The sequence below is a fragment of the Barbus barbus genome (genome assembly GCF_936440315.1).
Source record: "Barbus barbus genome assembly, chromosome: 39".
NCBI classification, from domain to species: domain Eukaryota; kingdom Metazoa; phylum Chordata; class Actinopteri; order Cypriniformes; family Cyprinidae; genus Barbus; species Barbus barbus.
Window position 1 is genome coordinate 26,807,458 of NC_136717.1, and position 25,678 is coordinate 26,833,135.

Genomic DNA, 25,678 nt, shown 5'->3' on the forward strand with positions numbered 1-25,678 from the left:
TCGCTGGGGTAACGTTATATCTGTAGCAATAGACAACAACACAGTATATGGGTCAAAATTATACATTTCAAAAATCATTAGGATATTAAGTAAAGATTATGTTCCATGAAGATATTTTGTAAATTTAAATATACTGTAAATATATATAAAAACTTAATTTTTGATTAGTAATATTCATTGCTAAGATGAAGAAAAGAAGAGACCGGTAACGGCAATGATTGACGTCTCTGAGTGGCCAATAAAAACGCTTCCAGTAAAACCCGCCCCTCGGAACAGGATTGACGTCAGGATACTCCGCCCTGCTACTTCCTCTTTCACAGTGGCCGTCAGCGAGAGACACCATGAAGGCGTCTGGCACAGTACGTAAAATCCTTTTAAAATCATTTCACAGTCGCGTAAACCTCACGGTTGTATATCGAAAACACACATAAGACACTAAACTATCCATAACGGTGACTTTACGCGACACATGTCTCGGATTAAAGCGCTAGATTTGCTTTGAGGCGTTGATTGTAGCGGAGAGAGGAACATGGCGGCTCCATGTGCTCATCATCGAACACACACACACACACACATCTCAGGATTAAACACACACACACACATCTCAGGATTAAACACACACATCTCAGTTAATCTGCTGTCTAACAAACTCTCAAGGGACTTATTCTCATATTTTAGGCCGTTTTATTAAAGTTATGCGGTTGTTTTCCTGCAGCTAATCTCAAGCAGTTAGCATGAAGCTAGTATTCAAGCCTGATTTAGAAATGATTTGATTGTTTTGTGCTCTTTTAAATAAATGTGAATCAAGTATAGGGACATCTAGATCAAAGATGCTCAATCATTCTCCTTCCTGCAGGGTTTAATTAGTCCACTTTGAACGTGATAATTTACTGCTAAAAGTGTCCGCAACGAAAAAGTAAAATACCTAATAATCCGTAGAAAACAGGGTAAAAGGTGTTAACTTTTCACTTAGAAATCGCAAGTAAATTCAATGCTTAAAGAAGTGACAGGTACCACATTGAGTTAAGTGAATGTTTGAAGTAGAAAGACTGAAATATTTTCATAACACACTCTGGATGTTTTTATTTACTATTTAAAGGCATAGTTCACCCAAAAATGAACATCCTGTCATTTACTCACCCTCAAGTAGTTCCAAACCTGCATGAATGTGTTTGTTCTGCTGAACACAGAGGAAGATATTCTGAAGAAAGTTTGTAACTGGGCTGTTTTGGGTCACCATTGACTTCTATAGTAGAGAAAAAAAATGCTATGGAAGTCAATGGTGCCCCAGAAGTGCTCTGATTCCCTCATTCTTCAGAATATCTTCCTGTGTGTTCAGCAGAACAAACACAATCATGCAGGTTTGGAACTACATGAGGGTGAGTAAATGACAGAATGTTCATTTTTGGGTGAACTGTCCCTTTAAAGTAATTGTTTTACATGCTTCTCTAATCATTCACACCTGAACTATTAAAGAGTCAAGTATTCAGCTTCAGGTTTCCTAATGTGATCATGTAGGACTCAAACTAATGTTTGCGTTTATCTCTCTCTCTCTGCAGCTTCGGGAGTATAAGGTTGTTGGGCGTCTCTTGCCCTCTGCTAAAAACCCCGCACCCCCTCTGTACCGCATGAGGATCTTCGCCCCAAACCATGTGGTGGCCAAGTCTCGCTTCTGGTACTTCGTCTCCCAGCTGAGGAAGATGAAGAAAGCCTCCGGAGAGATTGTCTACTGCGGCCTGGTACGAATAGGGCTGTTTGATTCCCAGATGGGTTGTGGAGTCGATTCCCTTTGCCTGATTGGTATTTGTTAGTAGTATGCCATTTGACACTCAGTGTTACAGAACAATACTGACGACAAATCTGTTTTAGTGAGTGTAAGGTGATAAGCAATATGCGTTCTCACTTACAGCTTTATTGTAGTTCTTCAGCTAGACATACCATGACTTAGTTGTTAAAAATGCATAAAAGAGCATCTGCAATAGTTTTTGTTTTAACCAATTTGTTGTAAAGAATAGTCCGAAAGAACCAGACATCCCATCCCTATTAGTGAAAAAAGATGTGAATTAATGGTTCACTCTATTGAAGGCTGTTAAAGAAGAGTCAGTCCCTTTCTGATGGAGGTGGGCTGATTCCCTTTGGCAGTGAGTGCCGTGAATTTCACAAACACTCGCGTTCAACCTGCACACATTAACCCAAAGGTCATTACTTCCCAGTGTCATGCCCTTGCCATGCGTGCGAAAAGAAACACCGAACCTTGTCGCCTTTCATAGGCTGTGAAATGTGCCACTGAAAGTGAATTCAAGGTGCGACACGATCCTACTGCATGAGTGATGCTGCTCTGTTACTCTATCAGCCGTCGTTTCTTATGTGAAACATGAATTGGTTGCTTTTTGATGGGTGTGGTTCGATTCCCTTTTTGACAGATAGGGGGTCGTTTCCCTTTTATTTGACGAATCTGTTCCCATTTGTTGATGTGGGGTTCAGTTCCCTTTTTGATGGGCTAGGGTTGATTCCATTTTTTGGCGGGTGGTGTTCGATTCCCTTTTTTGATGTGGTGTGATATGCATGCGTTTCTCATCAGTAAAGCCGGTTCCTTGATTAGCGGTAAATCTCCATCACCTGCTTTCAAATGGAGCGGCATTTAATACACAGAGCCGTAGATCACCGACAACTGACGAGATGTGCATGCATATCGCATGAGATATATCGCCCAGCCCTAGGTGGGGTCGATTCCCTTTTATTTGACAGTTCGGTTGCCATTTGTTGATGTGTGGGGGTGGATTCCCCCTTTTTGGACTGAGGGGGTCGATTCCCTCTGCACTGATTCTTTTTGCAATCGATTCCGAGCTGCTAGTAATGAAAGCATTAAGCATAGAGCTTTTCCTGTTACTTTGAGATGCTACATGCGTTTAATGTAGTCGAACTATAACTCATGAGTTTTCTGAGACAACATGCCTGGAGTTTAACCGCTTGTTTATTTCCATATTGTGTTCCTGCACAGGTCCATGAGAAATCGCCCCTCAAGGTGAAAAACTTTGGCATCTGGCTGCGTTACGACTCTCGCAGTGGAACCCATAACATGTACCGCGAGTACAGAGACCTGACCACGTCTGGAGCCGTCACTCAGTGCTGTGAGTTTCACAAACACACTCGCGTTCAACCTGCACACACAAACCCAAAGGTCATTTCCTCCCAGTGTCATGCCCTTGCCATGTGTGCACAAAGAAAAACCGAACCTTGTCGCCTTTCTTAGGCTGTCAAACGTGCCACTGAAAGTGAATTCAAGGTGCGACATGTAACCCTGCTGCACGAGCAGTGCTGCTGTGTTTTTACTCTGGAGTAATGTCATGTATTTGATTTGTGCATCAGATCGTGATATGGGTGCCAGGCATCGTGCCCGCGCTCATGCCATCCAGATCATGAAGGTGCAGATCATCCCAGCCAACAAATGCCGCAGACCCGCCATCAAGCAGTTCCACGTGAGTTTGCATGTTCAAATGAGTTTCTTTTATCAAATGCACATTGATGCAACCGTAATTGCGAGTTGTTTAAACTTGAATCTAAAGGCTTTAATGTTTTTTCTCGATTCAACAGGATTCCAAGATCAAGTTCCCTCTTCCTCACAGGGTTCTGCGCCGCCAGCACAAGCCCCGTTTCACCACCAAGAGACCAAACACTTTCTTTTAAAGTGTATGTTTGTGCTTTTCTCATTACAGATGAATAAAAGTGCAGAATTTCCAAGTCTTGTTGTTGCATGGTTTTTAATTGACTCAAAGTCCTTGACTGATTGGTGAGATCCTTGAAGAATATGTCTGGTTCAACTTCAAGATTCAAGATTTTTTTTTGTCACATACACAATTATACAGGCTATAACCAGCTGTGAAAGCTCCAAGGACAGTGCAATTATAAAGTATACAATCAGAAAGGGGGACATTTGCAAAAAAGAAACCGTTTTAGGACCAATAAAATTGCATTGTGACATTTGGGACTGTGTGTTATTGAAAAATGTTTCAATTGCTTTTGCATCATTGGTTTTTCTACCTTTTTTTTTTTTTTTTTGCTAATTGTTGGTCATTTTTAATATGCCGTTATCTGGTCTTTGTGTCACTGCGAAATAGTGTAATGCCTAATGAACTTTAAAGGAAGACCGTAGTAGACAGTTATAAGACTATTACTCTGGCGATGAAATGGCTGGAATACATGTATAGTGAGTTTCTCTTAAAATCAAGAGTAAATATTGCTAACATTGGCAGGTGTTCATAAACCCTTTTTATTCATATATTTACCCAGTGATATAGTTGTAATATCAATGACGATGTTGACCATATTTGTAGTTTGAAAGCCACATGTTGGAAAAAGATTTTATTGATTAGTGTTGGGGAGTGACTAGTAATGGAATTACATAATTACAAAAATATAAACTTTTACAGTTAACTGAGGAAAATGTAGTTAAATTAGTTACGAAAATGTTACATCTGAATATTTTCACACATGCACAGATTTGATTGCTTTCTCTTATAAATTGCATTGCTCTAAAATATGAGACACCAATGTTTGAGTTTAGGACATGTTTATTTGAGAAGTCCTTTATTTCCTCTAGGTTTGTGTATATGTTTTTAATTTCTTATATTTCCAAGGCATTGTTAGATGGCAGTGTCATAGCTGAGCAAAGATTTGATTTCAAAAACAGCATCATAGCTACTAAACTATTTCATTGCATGATTTTAACCTCAGAACGATCTCAAAGCAAAAAGAGGTGTTAAAGTCTGATTTTGTAGTGGTTGTGCTTTAAAATTAAATGATAACCTTAATTGAAGTGAAGGTTTTGAAAGTCTGGCAGTAATCGGTGTTGTAAGGTTGACCCTGCCTGCTTTAAAAGTTTGAAAATGATTAACAGTTTAGAATAAGTAGAAATCTAAACTTAGAAAAGTAATCAAATGTAATCAGTCTCATTTAAAGTAATTGAGATAGTGACACTTCTTACATTTTAAATAGGGGAATTTGTAATCTATAACCTTCCCAACACTTGATGAGAACAAATAGGTTTGAAATATTGCAACTGTGTTTCTCAGTCGCTGCCACAAGATGCCAGGGTTTCTCCAGGAATGGAGTTTCTTTGCAACATGGTTATGTACTATATTGAGACCCAGCTCTGGAGTTTTTGCCTCTGTAGTGGACATTCTGTTTGAGTGAATTTCTCTGAGACCTCACATGTCAGTTTAAGTCTGGATGTCCTGTACAGAGCACATTCAGGGCTTTTTAGAGATATTAAATGTGATCCTGGAGCACAGAACCAGTCATAAGGGTCAATTTTTTTAAATTGAGATTATTACATCATATGAAAGCTGAATAAATAATCTTTCCATTGATGTATGGTTTGTTATGATCGGACAATATTTGTCTGAGATACAACTATTTGAAAATCTGGAATCTGAGGGAGCAAAAAAATCTAAATATTGAGAAAATCGCCTTTAAAGTTGTTCAAATGAAGTTCTTAGCAATGCATATTACTAATCAAAAATAATTTTAGAAATTTACTAAATATCTTCATGGAACATGATCTTTACTTAATATCCTATTTTTAATATTTTGAAAAAATGTTAAATTCACAAAGTTTTTTTTGGGGGGGGGGTTCAGGAGGATATTTAATTCAGATACTGAGCGCTGTAGTATCAGCGTATAACAGTGACATCATATGATAATTGTGCTCTTATTATGGCATTCCCAATCTCAAAGCCAGTAATATCTTTAGGTATCATCGATCTCATTGGTAGAGTTAGAGTTAATTCAGATAAATGAACTTCAGGTGTGCTTGATTACACATTTAATCAGATACAGGCACCACATTATAGCAAAAGAGTACATGTTTGAATAATGAAAGAATTATTAGGAGGCCATATATTAATATAGATTATGACATAATCTTCAACACTGTGCCAAACGACATCATTCTCAGGTAAACAAACTTTGTTTTGGTGTTTGTCTGTTCCTGCTACAATTATAACTTGTTGTGGGCGGTTGCTAAGGTGTTCTTTTTGGATACTAGATCACTTAACACTGACTGAAGTCAAATCCAAAGTCTGAAAAGCCAGGTTCGTAAACATAGCCTATTTTTATGCGGATTTGGGACTAAATGTGTCCCTGGAGCACAAAAGCAGTCTTAAGTCTCTGGGGTATATTTGTAGCAATAGCCAACAATACATTGTATGGCTCAAAATGATTGATTTTTCTTTTATGCCAAAAATCATTAGGATATTAAGTAAAGATCATGTTCCATGAAGATATTTTGTAAATTTCCTACTGTAAATATATCAAAGCAATGCATTTTACTAATCAAAAATTAAGAACTTCATTTGAACAACTTTAAAGACGATCTTCTCAATATTTAGATTTTTTTTTTTGCACCCTCAGATTCCAGATTTTCAAATAGTTGCATCTCAGCCAAATATTGTCCTATCATAACAAACCATACATCAATGGAAAGATTATTTATCCAGCTTTCAGATGATGTATAAACCTCAATTTTGAAAAATTGACCCTTATGACTGGTTTTGTGCTCCAGGGTCACACATCATAAAAATGCTGGATAGAAACACCAATATGTCCAATAGTCCAGCCTGGACAGAACAAGAGCTTGATAAAGGACCGGGCAGTTTTAGCAATGTGGTCTGAGAAAGTCAGCTGATCATCAATCATAACTCCAAGGTTTCTGGCTGTTTTTGAAGGAGTTATGGTTGATGAGCCTAACTGGATGGTGAAATTGTGATGAAACAATGGGTTTGATGAAACCATGCACAAGCAGTTCTGTCTTGGCAAGGTTGAGTTGAAGGTGATAGTCCTTCATCCAGCAAGAAATGTCTGTTAGACATGCTGAGATGCGAGCAGCTATTGTTGGATCATCAGGATGAAATGAGAGGTAGAGTTGAGTGTCATCAGCATAGCAGTGATATGAAAAGCCATGTTTCTGAATGACAGAACCTAGTGATGCCATGTAGACCGAGAAGAGAAGAGGTCCAAGAACTGAGCCCTGAGGCACCCCAGTAGTTAGACATTGCGTCTTGGATACCTCACCTCTCCAAGATACCTTGAAGGACCTGATAGAGAAGTAAGACTCGAACCACTGGAGTGCGGTTCCTGAGATGCCCTTTCTCAATAGGGTTGACAAGAGGATATGGTGGTTAACCGTGTCAAAAGCAGTGAACAGATCTGAGCTGTATCTACCTTTAAATATGTTCAATTAAAAAAAAAAGAAATAGCGCTTGCATACAACTACTAATTCTGCTAGCTATATAGTGATATGCATACAAATTCCACTGGTTTATTTTTCTAAAGACAATCTATAGCCTCACTTACACCAAGAACTATAACTATAGCGATAAAAGTAAAGATTTAAAAAACATTCTAAAACTGTTGGAATCACTTTCCAGAATGATTTATTTTTTTCATCTGATGAAGGATAAAAACATTGACAGCCAATTATAATTCAAAGTACGTGAGTACGCTAGATCAGGGGTCACCAAGTTCGGTCCTGGAGGGCCGGTGTCCTGCAGAGTTTAGCTCCAACCCTAATCAAACACCCCTGAAGCAGCTAATCAAGGTCTTACTAGGTATACTTGAAACTTCCAGGCAGGTGTGTTGAGGCAAGTTGGAGCTAAACTCTGCAGGATACCGGCCCTCCAGGATCAAGTTTGATGACCCCTGCGCTAGACAGTGGGCGGGACACTTCTGCGCATGTCATGAAGCGTTACTCACCTGCTGGTGCATTAGCATAAAGGTGGTTTATTGATATATCGATCGGTGACTCTGTGGGTTTGGCAGGTTGATTTGTGGGATGACACGTTCCAGGAAGCATCCAGCACCCAAACCTCAAGCCTCATATTCTCTGGGTTCAGACGGTTACTGGCAGGTAGAACGAGTCTCACGCCTGTGACAGCTTCTGTGTGTGTTTGTGTTTTATGAGGGGAAAAGTGGAAGATCACAAATCAGATTCTCTGCAGGACCGTCCAGCGAGGACGATTGAGGTCAAACCTGTGGATTCTGCGATTAAAATACTTGGTGTGTGCTTTTTTTACAGTCATCCCAGAATCAAAAATTATATTTTTAGGGGAAAATTAAGGTTTCTAAAGTACTATGCAGTATGCAGTGATAAACCTGTCAAGCAGCCATGCTTTATTATTGTCACATGACCGCATGGTTACATTTTACAAATAAATATACATAATAAAAAAAAAAAAATCAATATATAGGCCTACACACAATAAAATTATAGAAAATACAGTCCTCTAAGAATCAAAAGGAAAAAATAAATTTTATTAATACATTTTACACACTTAAATCAGCAAGTGTGTGTATATTATTTTTTGCACGTATATTTTAAAGTAAAATTTAAGTATGGAATTAAGTAAAGGAAGCAAAGGAAATAAGTAAATTTAACATAGCTAGTTAGAGTTTGAGTAAATTCTACTTAATTATTTTAAGTTTACCCTGCAATGCTCATGTGTTTCACTCAATCAGTCTCAGTTTATAAACTTCACTCAAACAATGCACTGAATATAAATGCTAACAGAGCATGTGGTGCACTTATAAACATGTGCATAAGCAAGTAGAAAGCTCACTATTCTTATTTTATTTCAAGGTAATATGTGTACTCAATATAGTTATTAACTGAATGAACACCGAGACCTGAATACCTGGCACATGATACACAATGACCGTAACAATCAGTGAATAATTGAGTATGAATGGGTCAATCTGAGTAGAAAATGAACTCCAGATGTCATAAAACATCAAGTTACTTTACCTAACAACAAAAGCAACCATAAAACGGTGTAAATGCATCTCGAAAACAGCAAAAAAATTAAACCTGATTAATTATTCATGCCCAAGTGCATGATGGGAACAACGGGATCATGACTTTGATATTTACTTAAACAATCTTTGTAAAAATAACAAACAATTCCAAATAAAATATACTTATAAATTCAAACTTTAAATTCTTCAAGCTTAAATCGAGTACTAATATTGAATTTACTGTTTGTTTGTTTTTAAATTCTCGCCTGAACTAAAGTATTTAATGTAGAAATTACATTTGCTTTTCTGTAGTATTTACTAAACAACAAAATCATATTTATCAGTGTGGGACAGTAATGACAAAATTGCTTTGTTTGCTGTGGACTCAAGACATCTGCAAATATGATTAAAAGATGAATACGAGACAAAACTACAGAATGCCACATTTACAAATACATGCTTTACCAAATAAAAAGTTCAGCACTTCAAGAGTTTCATCCCCCTATCTGATGTGAGCATAAGTATTGGGACAGTTGAAACCCAGCCTCCTCTGTGAATCCTTCAACATTAATATTTCTTCTATTGTCAGCATTTAGAATAAAAGCGATAAAAGATCTGCTAAATGACTAAATATAATGTATAGAATTTTGAATTACAAACATCGCATGACTTGCAATAAGAATATGTATTAAAAAAGTAAAAGTCAATTTTGATTACGTTGACTTTAAGTTTATCCCAATTTTTTAGTTTGCCTCTTTAGCATTAAACTGTCCTGAGTAGAGTAAATGTTCTCCCACACACTACCTGAGTCAGAAGCGCTGACCCAGCAGCTCACGGCCCACGGAAGCCAATTTGATTGATTGGACTGAGAGTTCCCACATTCAGGACACAGGGAGAGTTTCACAGGATGTGCAGTAGAACGCAGAGAGCCATGTCAAAACCTCCCACTGCGGTAGTGCTTCAACACTTGGTCCAAGCAAACACTTAAAGTATAATGTTTTTGAGACACAGGCAGGCTACTGAAAACCTGCCATGAATGACTGGCCTCACACACGGATCTAAAAAGAGAGAAAATCAACATGGGAAAGAGAAAAAAATCATTAAATAGAACATTTCATGCTGAAGTATCAGAACAGATGACTGTAGTATGCAGTATATACTGTGTGGGAATGGTCTGCATGCACAGAATACACAGATGATCTATTTACAGTATAACATCGTCAACAAATTCCATATAGCTGGAGTATTTATCCATTAACATCTGAATAGCAGTCATTCTTTTGGCTCACAACACCCTGGAAATATGTGATTTGAATTCTGACACACTTTACACACTGTACAGAATATGCTTTGTGCTGAACCTTCAATTTCTATGGAAGCTTGTTTCCACCATGGGCTAAAAAATAAATAAATACTCGGAACTGAAAAAATGTCAGAATTTTGAGATAAGCAGTTACCTTTAAAAAAGTCAGAATTGCGGGACGTAAACTCAGCATTCTGAAAAAAAAAAAAAAAAAAATCAGAATTTTGATATTTTAACTCCAGAATTCCGAGAAAAATTTAGCAACTGCGAGATGTAAACCGAATTCAGAGGGGAAAAACTTGAGAATTGTAAGATGTAAACTCAGAATTCCTGGGAAAAAAGTCAGAATTGCAAGATGCATGCTCAGAATTTCAAGAAAAATTATTTGTAATTGCAAGATGCAAACTGAATTCAGAGAGGGGAAAAAGCCGGATTGTGAGATGTAAACCCAGAATTCCAAGAAAAAACTCAGAATTATGAGAGAAAAATTTGCAATTACCTCTTTTCGTTTTTATATTTTGTGACAGAAACAGACTTAATTTTCATTCTTATAAAGCGAAAAACAAGTCTTGTTCTAAACTTCTTTTGATAAGACTGTTAAGATGAAAAAAATGCAAAGACTATAATGCAAAATAATAATTTTTGTTAGATAAGTAGAATGGCCAAGGCCCGCCCAAGAAGCCATATCACGTTTCGGTCAACGAAATCAATCAACAGTCCGAGGGCGTGACGTCTGGGGCCAGATGATAAGTGGATGCCACACCCTAAATTAAACATGAATGTAATAAAGTCACATGACAACAGCATATCAGGAATCATTCTATTATTCACGGGCCGAAGCCCTTCATGGGAATATATCCCGGTCTGCTTAGTTCAGTGTCTACTGTGTCCAGAGTGACGAATCGTGGCATGGGACTCCAAACGAAATGCCTTGTGTTCACTAACATGGGCAACAACGCATGCACAAGGTCTCCATTCAGACTCGCGCTCCGCTTGGCGTGAGCAACAATGAGGGGAAAGTCAGAAATGGCTTTGAAGCGGCTGCCCGTCAGTATCTGTTTCACAGGCTAAGCGTTCAGCACAGAGCGGCGCCAGCGGCCTCCGGGGAAAAGAGCTGCAGCACGATTGAGAAGCTGAACACGATGAGTCGGACAGAAACCTAGACATTAACCACCTACACTCGTGCATTATAATATACTATAGTGTACATGACAGCTTTCGTGAGAATCAGTTTCCCTAGGGAGAAAAAGAATGCATTTTTTACTTCTGGATAAGTGTAATCTCCATTCATTTTTTTCCATAGGGAAATTGATTTTTAAAAATAACTGATAAACTTAAAGACAGGCCTTTGTTGACTGATTGCTAATTGATTGTGTATGCTTTTGTTGAACCCATTTGTTCGAATCAACTTTTTTTTTTTTTTTTTTTAACACTGTGTAGTTAAATGTAGGTTTTAAAAACTACATTACCCATGATGCTTTATAGAAAAACCCACCAATCAGAGAGTTGCGAAGAGTGCCAAAAGAGATTTTTAGCCCTGGCCACAATCATGAAATGCACTGAAAAAAAGGATTAATTGAATTTACTAAATTTTAAGGTAAGTGGTTGCAATCAATTTATTTTAGCTACAGTTATATAAACAAATTTAGTTGACAACTTTCAACGTGTTTTTTTTTTAATGTAGCTAAAATAAATTGGCAACCACGTACCTTAAAAAAATGTAGTATAATTTTATTCAGTGTACTGTACTCGAGTCAGTCTCTCTACACTCTCAATGCTCAAGTATATGTGTGTGTATATGCATATTTTGCAATGAACTTAAATATGGTTTCGATAGATTCAGCCAACAACTTTAAATAGTTTTACATTCCTACATCAATTTGAATGATTAATGTCATACGCAATGCTTCATGAGTTTGTAGTTCTTTCCCTCACTAAAAGTTTGCAGTCTTTAACTTTTTTTTGTCTTTTTATATGATTTTCATTTACTTTTTTGTTTCAAATCAGAGTTTGTAATGTTGGGATTCTCCTCATAGCTGGTTGGTTTGGTTAATGGAGTATAATGCATTAGCAAAGACTAATTTTTTTTTTAAACCCTATGGGAAAAATGAATGGAAATACTTCCAGGATCAGTGCAGCTGAAAAGTGGGCGGGTGCTAATGCACTCTATTTACTCGTTGGAACTCTCTGATTGGTGGAGATTTCTTTGCAGAATCATGGATAACATAGTTTCTCACTACGAATTCCATTGTTAAACATGATTCGTAGTAGAAATAATGTGAAAAGTTGGCTTCAACAAAAGCATATACCATCGATTTAACAACCTAAGAGCTCACAACTGGTCTGTCTTCAAATGTTTATGTTATTAAATATCAGTTTCTCTATGGAGAAAATGAATGGACTTTTTACTTCCGGAACAGACGGTTGCACTCTATAACGCTCACAACTCCCGTGAATTTCTTGCTTCGTCCAGCTTCTGCAAGGACAACGCTCCTTGGTGCGTTTCTGGCCAAAATCCCCCTCGCTCGCTGAAATGAAGCCAGCATTATCAGAGGACGGCGCTCTGGGTGCTGAAGGAACCGAATACACATGCTTTTGTATGTTCATTGAGTTTAAATTGACCCCTTTTCCTCTAAAGGTCAAGTAGTCTTTCCACAAATGGATTTTTGATCCATTAAGAGAAAAAACACAGGAGAAAGAAGGCCTCTCCTTTCAGGTTGACAGCAGGGGAATTCTGGGATGTGTTGCCAATGGCGACCACAGGATGAACTTGAGGAACGTCAGCGAGAGCGTTGGCCGAAGCGGAGCTCAAATATATCTGCTCTTTGATTCCCACAGACAGGAGAGAAGCTTATTTTAACGTTCCAGAGGTTGAAAGTGCACTGCCAGCATGTCAGCGTTGCTATAAAAAGATTTATACCCAAAAAAAAATAAAAGCAACTCAGGCTGAAATATAAATACTAATCACATTTCATGGGTTTCACAAATTACAGGCATCAGTTCATCGCTGTTATGTTTTATTGCAAAATCTTGATTCAGAATAGACTTCATTTGCAGAATTGGATGAATTTTCACTTATAAAACCCTCCTGTTGTGTTGAAAATATGGCCACTGGGTTTGTGTTGGGGTCAAATTGACCCACATTGGTTTCCATGCAATTTGCCAACAATAAACACAATGAAAACGCCAAAGAGTCATGTTTTTACACTAAAACATTTGTTGTAGCTTGTTGGTAACAAAAAAAAGAGAAATAATGAATATGGTGATTTTGATTTTTGGCAAATTGCATGGAAACCAAAGGGGGTCAATTTGGTGGCCATCGTAATCATCAAATTGTGTTCAGCCTTTTCAAAACAAATTTATGTGTTGAATCCTTGCTTTTATATTCGTGACCCCAAATGAGACAAATCCACCAAATTTCAAGAAGAAATAAATAGTTTAACTAGCAACCAGTTTAAAAATCAAATATGGGTCAAATTCACCCGCAATACAATAGGAGGGTTTTAAAAACTGTAGTTTAATTGGATAAGTTCTCATGTATTTCATATTTTAGTCTTTGACGCCAAGGATTTTCTGAGACTCTTTGCTGTTTTTCAGAGTTTTGATTTTTGGCGAAGTGCATGGAAACCAATGGGAGTCAATTTGACACCAACACCATTGCAGTCACCAAATTGTCTTCAGCCGTTCCAAAACACATCTATGTCTCGAAACTTTGCATGCATGTTCCAGACCCCAAATAACAAAAATCCACCAAATTTCAAGAAGAAATAAATAGTTTAACCGGCGTTTAAAGCAGTTTAAATATGGGTCAATAAACAAATAAAAAAACTATTAAAATAATGTATTCTAAAAGAAATGGGTTTGTCATCTTGTAGAGCACAGATTCACTGCTGTAATATCATAATGTTGTTTATTTTAATGCACGGTGGTCAGAATATCTAGAGTACATCTGCTGAAACAAACGTGAGAAATGGTTGTTTTTCTACGTCCATTTCTTTCTGAGCCAAACCCTGATGGAGGCCGCTCTCACGTGGCATGTTGGGAGTTTTCAGCGCAACCTGAGAGGGTGACGAGGCAACCGCACGCTGGAGACACACCGGGACTGTCATCGACGGGAACCCAGAGTTTGACGAACTGTTTCCCTCTTTTGCAGGACCAGGCCTGTTCCAGAGCTCCGGCCATCTGAATGGAGGCTTGTGTTTGTACCGGACCTGTGCCTCTCTCACGGGAAACTTCACACGTGTCTAAATCACGCAGGTAAAGGCCGCTCAGGACGCGGATGTTGAGCTGATTTAAAATAAGCACACATCTGAGGCTCAGATTGCTTCATACTGACTGGGTGGGCAGTGTGGCTGTTTAGGGAAGAGAACTAAAACGTCTGCACACTTATGCTTTATTGTCCGTATTTTACTGTCACATAATTTATAGAAAGATAATACATCTTTTTTCTGTATAGCTTTTAAGTATAAAAATGTATAAATTTAAGTGTGTATGAATATAAAAATAAAACAAATATAAAATAAGTAACTAATTAATAACTTATAATAAATAACTAAAATATAAAAATATTTATACTGACAATTTAGATATATATGTGTGTGTGTGTATATATATATATATATATATATATATATATATATATATATATATATATATATATATATATATATATATGCGCATGCATACAGTGTCCTCCATTAGTACTGGAACAGTAAAGACAATATTTCTCTGTTGGCTGTGGAGTCAAGACATTTGCAAATATGATTAAAAGATGAATATGAGACAAAACTACAGAATGCAACATTTTATTATTAGTCGATTCAACACTTAGATGTTTTACCAAATAAAAAGAGCAGCACTTTTAGAGTTCATCCCTCTATCTGATGTGAGCATAAGTATTGGGACAGTTGAACATAAGGCAGATATAAAAGATTAAAAGCTATTATTTAGTTGCAGATCCCTTGCACACAATCACAGCAGTGAGTCTGTGACCCATAGACATCACCAGACTCTTGCTCTCATCCTTTGAAATACTTTTCCCAGCCTTTAATGCAGCCAATTCCAATTGTTGCTTGTTTTGGGGAGTTTCTGCCTTTACTCTCCTCTTCAGCTGCTGAAATTCATGTTCAATTCATGTCCTGAGGACAGTAGATTGTCAGAGCATCACCCCAGCTTTCTGGAAGTTGTTGGTGATTTTACAGACATGTCTTTTAGGATTCATTTTCACAGCTTTTATGATTTGTCTGTCATCAACTACTGTTGTTTTCTCAGCCGATCAGGTCGTTGTTGGTTGCTGGTGTTGCTGGTGGTTTCCAAACTCTTGATTTCTCCATGCCCTTTGATTTTGCTAGAGCTCTAATTGACTTCCTCTTTTCTTTTATCATCCAAATTGCTTGCTTTTCTCTCAAAGTCAGCTCCCTCGTCTTCATCCTGGTTTGTGTGTATCATCATCGAATGCAAGATTCAGAATACAGAAGTAATGGATATAACTGATACGACACATTCCCTGCTTTTAATATCTGAAGAATGAATGCAACAGGACACAGCTGATCACTTAGAAAGACCTGTGAGGCAACTGCTCCAATACTTATGCTCACATCAGATAGAGAGATGAAACTCTAAAAGTGCTGATCTTCTTAGCTGGTAAAACGTGTGTGTGTGTGTGTGTGTGTTGAGGACAGTATTTCTGCTGCCAGCGGGATTGTGGGATGGATCCACTTCCTCTGAGCACAGCTGAGTTTCACTGCACTTTACTGTAGTTCTACAGCCAAACCTGAGCAAAAATTAAATATTAAACCCTTTACCTTTTGTCAGCGGGGGGGACGGAGGAAAAACAGCGTGAGCTGCGAATGACAAGAAAACGCCATCACTGCGTGTCAGCAGATGAACCATGCTTTCCCATAATGCACTGGGGCGAGACTGAGTGGATGATTCAGTTATCGGAAGCTGTTTAAAATTTCAACATTAACTTACTGCCATTTGACATCATTTAAAGTCTTTATTGTTTATAAGGTTGTAAGTTGTTGATATAGTTTATAAATGCTGTTTAAAGTAGTTTCAGGTGAACTGTGAAATGTCAAGCATCTAATATTCAGGAGCAATAGATAGTTTTGTCATTTCTTGATTTGTGCGACAAAAGCACAACAAATTAAATATTTACAAACACACACAAAAAAGAATAAATTCCGTTTATAAATAAAATAAATAGTTAAATTTTATTTATTTATTAGACCTTCTAAAATTAAGTGAATATATTTATTAAGTAGATTATAAAAAAGATTATATATGTATGTAAATAATAAATTATATTTATGGTTGTGTGTATCTGTATTCGGCTGATTTTGCAGTTTTATTTATTTTATTTTTTTTATGTGTGTTCTTGGAAATAAATATGACTAACCATTTTGAATATGTTCTAGAAAAACAGACAAAAAAATTATAAATTATTATATATTAAATAAACATATATTTACTGTCGTGTGTCCACGTCCGGAGACTAGACGGCTGGATCGGGATGCAAGGAATCTTTCCAGACTGTGCAGTTTGCTGTGAAGTTTTTACAGCTTTATTTCTACGTTACACACGTAACACATAAATACATGCATGAGCAAGAGTGTATTTCACATGGAAACTCTTCTCCTCAATGTATACCGTGTTTCAGTGCTGTTATGGAAAAGTAATTGCAGTAATTTTCTGGGGAATGACATGCCTCATGAGCTCAGGGGCTTTCCCTGCAAAACGCCAATGGAAACACTCTCACCTTTCCCTACACACACACACACACACACACACACACACCTCAAACCAATGCACTTACTCAAACACAAAAACACACAGACCGATCTGTGCTTCTGTAGGTGGCTCCAGGAATATTCAGGGTTAAACTGACAGTATTTGTGGCGTGTAAAAAGCAGAAATGTGTTTTTGTTAAAGCACTTGCATTAATTATTCAGTGAAAATGTTTATTTTTTCCGATAAGTCGTGCAAATCATCCATTCTAGGTGAATGAACTTATACTGACAAGAGTTTCCGAGTTCATGTATTTAGTTATTTTTAAATATGTTATTGAAACAAACAGTACATTTTATGTTTTAATTTTTTAGAATTTATATATTCCATTTTGTTTAATTTAACTTGGAGTATTAAAATAACTAACTCTTATTTATATTTATTTATAAAACTAATGGAAATGACAAAAACACAATAAAATAAACTAAATCATAGAAATTCTATCGACTTATATAATCAATTTAATTAAATTATATTAAAGTGAAAACGGGTGTAAAACAAGTGCACTTCCATAATGTGCTTAAAGTGCTCTATTTTCACGCACTAATTTTATACTTAATATACTAAAATTGGTTATTTAGTAATTCTTAAGATAAACTTAAAATCATCTAAGTGTACTCAACTGTGCTCTATTTTGAGACACCTTGAATATGAACTAAAATGCACTTTTAACATACTGTCTCTGTATTAAAAAAATAAATTTTACATTTTTAATACATTTAATAAATGTTTTTTAATACAGAGTTAGTGCGTGGAAATGGAGCACTTTAAGTACATTATTAAAATGGCTGTGAATCTATAAATTAAGGACTCATAAGCATTTCAGCCTTGAATGAAAGGGTTTTTGTGAGCGACACTTGTGCAAATCTGTACTGTGGTCATTCTGTAATAGTTTCATCATCATTAAACCAGTAGTTCGACTCTTTTTCTCTCTCGAATCTCCGTCTGAAGGCTCGAAGAAACCTTCTGCATGACTAAAAATAACCTGCGCTTGATTAATGAGCTTCAAATGGGAGTTTCCCATGCGTGAAACACGCCGGTGGTCAGCGGGCCGTAATTCTCAGTTTAAATGCTGAACAAATAACCAGAGAGTGCATGTGTCCTGCAGCCGGAGAGAGAGAGAGAGACACACACATCTGTCCATCTTCTGCTGCTCGGTCTGTCTCACAGCTGGAGTCAGGAATGTTTCCTACAGCACATGATCATCTCACATCTGCAGACGGCATATCTAGATCCATCCGTCCGAAGGGCCTAATTAACCCTTAAAATAGGCTTACTGTTCTTGAAAATGCTTAAAAAAAAAAAAAGTATAAAAAATGCAACCTAATAAAAAGGACTAAATATAAAATGAAACCCCAATAAACCCCCCCCCCCCCCCCCCCCCCCCCAAAAAAAAGTATAATAAAACAAATAAAACAAACAATGAATAAATAAGTTAACAAACTAGCAAACAAATAAATAAGGAAAAAGAGGGAAAATATCAGAAAAAATGTTATAAATCTTAATGGTCCTTAAAATTATCTTGAAAATGTGAACAATATTATATCAAATATATAAAAAAAATAAAAAAATATATATATTAATTTGGAAGTTAAATATGACCTGGACATGTTTATCAAGGAATAACAAAAGAATGAAAACGCAACAAATGCACAATTAAACAAATAAATAATACAATTATTTAAAAACACACACAAATGAACTTAAATGTCATAAAAATAATGTCACAAAAAATCTTAATGGTCCTTAAAATAGGCTTAATTTTATGGAAAATGTTAATAATGTAATATAAATAAATTTCTTTTGATTTGGAAGTTAAATGTGACCTGGACATGTTTAAAAGAAACCTAATGAAGAAAAATAACATTTAGAATGAAAACACAACAAATGCACATTTAAATAAACACACAATAATAACAGAAACTATAAAAAATAGTACAACATTTATATGCATTATTGTAATGAGAATATGGGGCAAAATTTGCTTAAATGTCATAAAAATAAGCTTTATTTAATTAGAAAAATATTACATTAAAAAAATTTATATTTCAAAGTAAAATGTGACCTGGGCATGTTTTGATGATATTGTGTGTGCAAATGTTTTCGGCTGCATGAGCGCGTATGAGAATGGATGTTTCGGTGAATGTCCCACCAGACAAGCTGAACATAAATAAACCCAGATTCTGGTTTGCGGAGGGCGAAAGACAGATGGATGGAAAGAAAGAAGAGAGAAAGACGGGGCTGGTTTGGGGGGTGAGGGGTCAGACAGCAGCTTTATGGGCTGTGCCTGACGCTTCACCAGACCAAACTATTCAAAGCAGCTCAGAGAAACTAACAGACAGATGTCTGGGATGTTCCACAGATGGAGATCAGACTCCACCTGCTCTTCTGTGCTGTGCTGCGGACCAAACTCCACCTTACATGCCCTGAATAACTAAAGATTTGTTTCAATGACATAACTGCACATTTGCCAAATACTAATGACTTGATGCCTTTTATTAGACAGGACAAGTGGGAGAAACACACTTGAAACGAGCTCATGAATGAATCACCATTTTGAACAAATCAGTTGAGTGAATGATTCAGTGTCTCACTAATAAAAACAGCCACTTGATTAGTTCCTTAATGAATCAGAACATTTGAATGAATCAGTCGAGCGAACGATTCAATGTCTTGTTTATAAATACGGCCACTTGTTTAGTTCCTTAATGAATCAGCATGCTTGAATGAATCATTTGATTGATTCGGTGTCTTACTCAATACAAAAAACAACCACCACAATCACCTTAGAAACCACATTGCAATACCCTGGCAACCACATAACAATGCCCATGACATCACTGATGGGCAAACACCACTCACAATTTCTTTACAAAAATCTATTTGATATTTTGATCTTTTTGCTTGCCAAGTCATAAATTGTATGTGACCCTGGAGCACAAAATCAGTCTTAAGTCGCTGCCTGGTGTATATTTGTAGCAATAGTATAAACAATCAACTTCCATGCAGATATTTTGTAAATTTCCTACTGTAAATATATCAAAACTTAATTTTTTATTAGTAATATGCATTAATAAGAACTTCATTTGGACAACTTTAAAAGCGATTTTTCTCAATATTTAGATTTTGTTTGCACCCTCAGATTCCAGATTTCCAAATATCATCCTATCATAACAAACCATACATCAATGGAAATATTATTTATTCAGCTTTCAGGTGATGTATAAATCTCAATTTTGAAAAATTGACCCGTATGACTGGTTTTGTGGTCCAGGGTCACATGACTTCTACAGTGAGGAGCCCTTTATTTACAGTCATTTGCCTGGCATCACCTCACTCTCACTCTCTCACACACACACACACACACACACACACACAAAAACAAAAATGCACCGTTCATTATTTTGGTTTCAGACTTGTCTCATGAACACAGTGACATCTCCCAGACTCCTCTGATGATGTGCGTCTCCTCATCCAGGAGACTGGAGCTGCTTTAGCACTTATCCTCCGCTCTTTTACCCCATTTACCCTTCACCCGAATCCAGTGACCCGTCACAGCACTCCAACGCAGGTACAGGGAGTTCTGCTCACTGAGAGGGGGAAAAATGTGCTAAAAATATTCAAATTTTTATGGTATTAGTATGAAAAAAAAGTAATATTCAACACAGGAGCGATTCTAGGATTTTTTTTAATGGGGTGGCACGGCGGGACCAAGAACCAGCCAGGGGGGGCCCATAGGAAAACTCATGTAAAAGTCACATAAAAATGGCACTGCATAAGTGCCTGGACAACTCATCTCTCTTTTTATAAATAAAAAACACTTATCAGACAATCAACTTTTATTGTCCAAACAGACGGTGTGTGTTTGTGTCTAGTGAACTTTTTGTAAAAAAATGTTCATGTTCTGACCTTCACCTGTTGCTGCAGATAGATGGACTACACCTCTCTGGCTGTGCCGTGCCGTGCCGGGTGGATTGGCTCTGACATGCACTGCACTGTATCTACCTGTCTTTGACATGGTTTCTTCTTGAAGAAACCTTGAATGTATTGCTGCTGTTGTCCCCTTTTAATTTTTTACGCAAAATTATGTCTAAAAACTCTAATCATCAAATGGTATATTTAATAGCCATAATCTCATTTCATTAAAGACAAAATAATTTAAATGTGAAGCTGTTCTTGGACACTGCAAACGAAAATAAAAAATACAAGACTATCACGGTACCACGCAAAAACTTTTGTTTTTCAATACAAACAGGTGTTTTTACTATTCTACGTCTTAAAATTCCATGTGTCAGAACGCTAACGTTATTAAACCCCACATTTTAGTGTTTACCACATTACTGCAGACTATTTGGGAAAGTGATTTTGCCTTTAATCTTTGAAACAACAGGAAGAAACATAACGATTTCTATTTTAATTGGTGCAGGTGCATCACGGCAACACAAATAAGTACAAACTCTAAGGAGCTTATATATATATATATATATATATATATATATATATATATATATATATATATTAGGCCTATAATTATTATTTAATACTTCCAATGAACAGAGATGTGGTCTGCAGCCTATGAAATCGCGCTACTCCTGTTTGAGCTGTGCAACTGACAGCACTCTAATCCAATGGCATCTTATATGGGAAATAATTGGCAGTGAACCAGACAGTGAGTAGGTGTGTTCTACTTCAAGCAGCGCTACGCTGAAGATTAGTGTATGATCAGGAGATGGTCCTCACTGCAGAACACAAGATCAAGGGGGCGTGGTTGGATCTAGATCAAACTCCTCCCACCTTACATATAACTGAACCTACCCACCCCTAAACCTACCAATCTCCACCCCCTAGATGTGGATCCAACTCCGCCCCCTGGATCGTTGTTCTGCAGTGAGGGGCTACTGATGATCAGCGGGAGCGCGGGGAATTTTAAACGCACCCAGACTGCTCCCGCGGCGCAGATGTTATTCTCTGATCAGTCTGCGTGTTGGGGGGGCCAAGCATATTTTGAGGGGGGCCGGTCCACCCTGTGCCCCCCCTCTAGACACGCCCCTGATTCAAAAGTCTCAGCATTAATAACAGTAATTTTCAATCAGTCTTTCTCCAGGTTACATAGTTGCACCAGTAGGTGGCGACACAAAACTGTCAGTGAATCATTCACCAATTTGTTCAAACATGCTGATTCATTGAGGAACCAAACAACTTTTTATTAAAGAAACATTAAATCATACACTCAGCTGATTCGTTTAAACCTGCTAATTTGATAAGGAACGAAACAAGTGACTTTTTATTCATGAGACATTGAATCATTCACGCAACGGATTCAAACATTCTGATTCATTAAGGAATCAGATGCTTTTTATTAGAGAAAAAATTGAATCATTCACTCAGCTGATTCGTTCAAACATGCTGATTCATTAAGGAATAACTATTTTTATTCATGGGACATTGAATTATTCACTCAACCATTTTATTCAAAAAGGCTGATTTAGTAATGAACTTGTTTCATGTGTATTTCTCCCACTTTGTTTCCTTTCTTTTACATTATCCTGTCTAATAAAGGCAGCATACATCATCAGTATTCAGCAAATGTGCAGTCATGTCATTGAAACAAATCTTTAAATATCTAATGCATCCTAATATTGTAGACATTGAAGATAACAGCTTCAGATTTTGAGTGTGGATATTAATGTCAACTTGCATTAAAACCGATGATCTCTCTCTATATAAATATTTTGAAATGTTTATTCTGTGCAATATTAGTGCACATATTCAGAGAATCAAAGAGAAGTTGCTTTCCAAATTGTGTACAGATTACAGATTTGACTGATAGTGGTGCCTGTGCAAACATCGCTAATTAACCAGAATATGGCAATTGGATGAATTCTACATGTAGGTAAACACTTTTCCAAGCAGATATTATCCCAACATCATGCACAGTCCTCCTGTTGCAGCTTCACACACACAGCGTCTCGGAACCGTCTGAAATTGACTGACGGTTGCAGCTCTTTAGTGATGGAGGCCGTTGAAATAATCAGATATTACTGCTCCCCAGATGTCTGTTTTTTCCCTTTCTTTCTCCTTCGCTTGTAATGACTTTTCCAGCAGCAGCAGCTTTGATGCCGGTCATTTGTGCGTGTCACAGTATTTCTCCTAACACTTTCCCTCAGTCTCTGTCCAGAGCCGATCGGCTCCTGAGGGCTTCAGAGTTACAGCATATGGCACACGGGAATCGCTATAAACATTCACTCCTAATGCCTGCGTTTCATGAAGACCCAATAAGATGTCAGTGCAAATCCAGCAGAGTACGCAAAAGAAATGCATGTCTCCTCTAACTGTGTTCCTGAAGAAAAAGACAGTAATTGCACGTTTTTATCTCACAATGCAGAATTTTTACCTCGCAGTTCTGAGTTTATATCTTACAATTCTGACATTTTCCTTGCAATTTTGAGAAAAAATGTCAATTGCAAGATATAAGCTGCCTCGCATTTCTGAGTTTAAATCTTGCCATTGTGACCTTTTTCCCCTTAGAATTCACAATTCTGAGAATTATGAGAAAAAAGTCAGAATTGCAAGGAAAAAATTTATAATTGTGAGAAAAGAGTTGCAATTACCTTTTATTATTATTATTTTTTTTTAAGCTTCCATACCTAATTTTCTCAGAATTATGAGAAAAAATTGTGAGGTAAAAATTGCAATTATGTTTTTATTTATCTTTTTTTTCTGTGGTGTTAACGAGATCTGCAACAGTTTGATCAGTGTTTAGTGAAATATGTTACATTAGCGCAATGTTGATTGTTTATATTACTGACAGGGATGTCAAAAAAAGTTTTCCATCCCAGATTTAGCATATTTAGCCAGCAATGAGAAAAAACAACAACAACAACAAAGCAATTGTGCAACCAGTGTTGTTTTTAGCAAAACAGTTAGGCGGCTAATACATTCTAAATGATAAATTGAAAAATAAGGTTATAATTTTGACTTTTTATCTCACAATTCAAACTTTTTTTCAAGCAATTCTCAGTTGATATCTAACAATTCATACTTTTTTCCTCACATTTATATTTTTAGAAATATAAATTCACAGTTCTGAGAAACAACGTCAGACTTGTGAAATATAAACTCTCAGTTCTGGGAATAAAAAACTCAAAAGTCCCAGTTACCTTTTTTTTAATTTTCATTTTTGGAAAAAATGAGATGTAAGAGAAATGTGAACTCGGAATTTAAAAAAAAAGAAGTCACAATTGTTTATTTTTATTATAACACAAAAACAAAACTATTATGAGATAAAGTCTGAATATCTCGCAGTTGGTGAGACAAAAAGTTGCAATTAAGTCTTTTTTTGTGAAGTCGTGGCTTAATGGTTAGAGAGTCAGACTCGTACACCAAAGGTTGCGGGTTCGAGTCCCCGGCCGGCAGGGATTGTAGGTGGGGGGAGTGAATGTCCAGCGCTCTCTCCACCCTCAATACCACGACTGAGGTGCCCTTGAGCAAGGCACCGAACCCCCAACTGCTCCCCGGGCGCCGCAGCATGGCTGCCCACTGCTCCGGGTGTGTGTTCACGGTGTGTGTGTGTGTGTTCACTGCTGTGTGTGTGTGTGCACGGTGTGTGTGTGTGTGTGTGCACGTTGGATGGGATAAATGCAGAGCACGAATTCCGAGTATGGGTCACCATACTGGCTGTATGTCACTTCACTTTTTTTGTTTTTGTTTTGTTTTTATGCTGTGGCAGAAACAGCTATCCATATTTTATTCTAAGCAGCTCTCCATTCAGCAGCACTGAAGTTGTTTTAGTGCCAGTCATCTGCTCTGTCCTCATGCTGCTCCTCGTACCCATCGCAGCCCAAGTAAACACGTCAGCTACAAATGAAGTGTGAAGCAGACTGATGCTGATGTACTGTAACTCAATAACAAGTGTTTGCACGGCGTTCCAGAAGATTTGACCGAAGGAAGTCTGCAATAACAAGCCAGAATCCATTTTTAGCAGCAGTGTCTTAAAGTAGGTCAGTTTTTACATTTGTCAGCGCTCTGTCATCTCATGCGGTTTGTAGGGATCACACATAGTTTAGGTTTGGGGTATTTTGAGGGTAATTATCAGATTCACAGAACAGGGTATGAATTACAGCAGGTTTGGAGAATCTGAATCCTCTTATTAAAGCACACATACTAAAACACTTCATTGAACATATTTACCGCTTTAACCAGCAGATGTCCTCAGTGTCCAGAACAATTTAAATCAGTGAATCATTTTGCGAAGTAACAGATTCGTTGATTCAGAACTTTATGTATTTACACTGCAGTTTACATTTGCTTAAATAATGTTAAATATAAACCATACTGAATATAGAAATATGAAATGTTAGGAAAAAATGAAAGGATATTTTAAGTATAAAACTAAAACCCCCAGTAGGTGGCGGCAAACCACCGTCTTAATGAGTGAGTCATTGATTCATTTATTCATATGATTTGTTCAAAACGGCTGACTCTTTCAGCAACAAACCAAGTGACTGTTTATGAATGAGTCATTGAATTGTTGACTAACCTGATTCATTCATTCATTCCTTCATTAAAAAAAAGAATCATAAAGGAACAACACAGTTGTGTTTATCTGAGATGCAATGTTTCTGCTGCTTGATACTATTTAGAGGAAAAACAGTCAATATTGTGTACAAAATGTGTTGCTTAATATTATATTATTTACAAATGGGAAACTACACTGTAAAAAATCAAAAGTTGAGAAGTTCATAAAACAACAAGTTGAGAAAACTCAAGCTGGTTGCCTTAAACGTTTAAGTTCTC

The 25,678-nt window shown here is 37.0% G+C and overlaps 1 protein-coding gene across 1 annotated transcript; it reads left to right on the forward strand.

The window, feature by feature from the left end:
- The first annotated feature begins 270 nt into the window (after nt 1-270).
- On the forward strand, nt 271-3,742 carry rpl18a (ribosomal protein L18a). The gene is made up of 5 exons (XM_079399934.1): nt 271-359; nt 1,560-1,739; nt 3,002-3,131; nt 3,370-3,479; nt 3,595-3,742. Exons 1-5 carry the CDS (start codon nt 342-344, stop codon nt 3,685-3,687), a joined length of 531 nt encoding a protein of 176 aa, XP_079256060.1. The 5' UTR covers nt 271-341; the 3' UTR covers nt 3,688-3,742.
- The last annotated feature ends 21,936 nt before the right edge of the window (nt 3,743-25,678 follow it).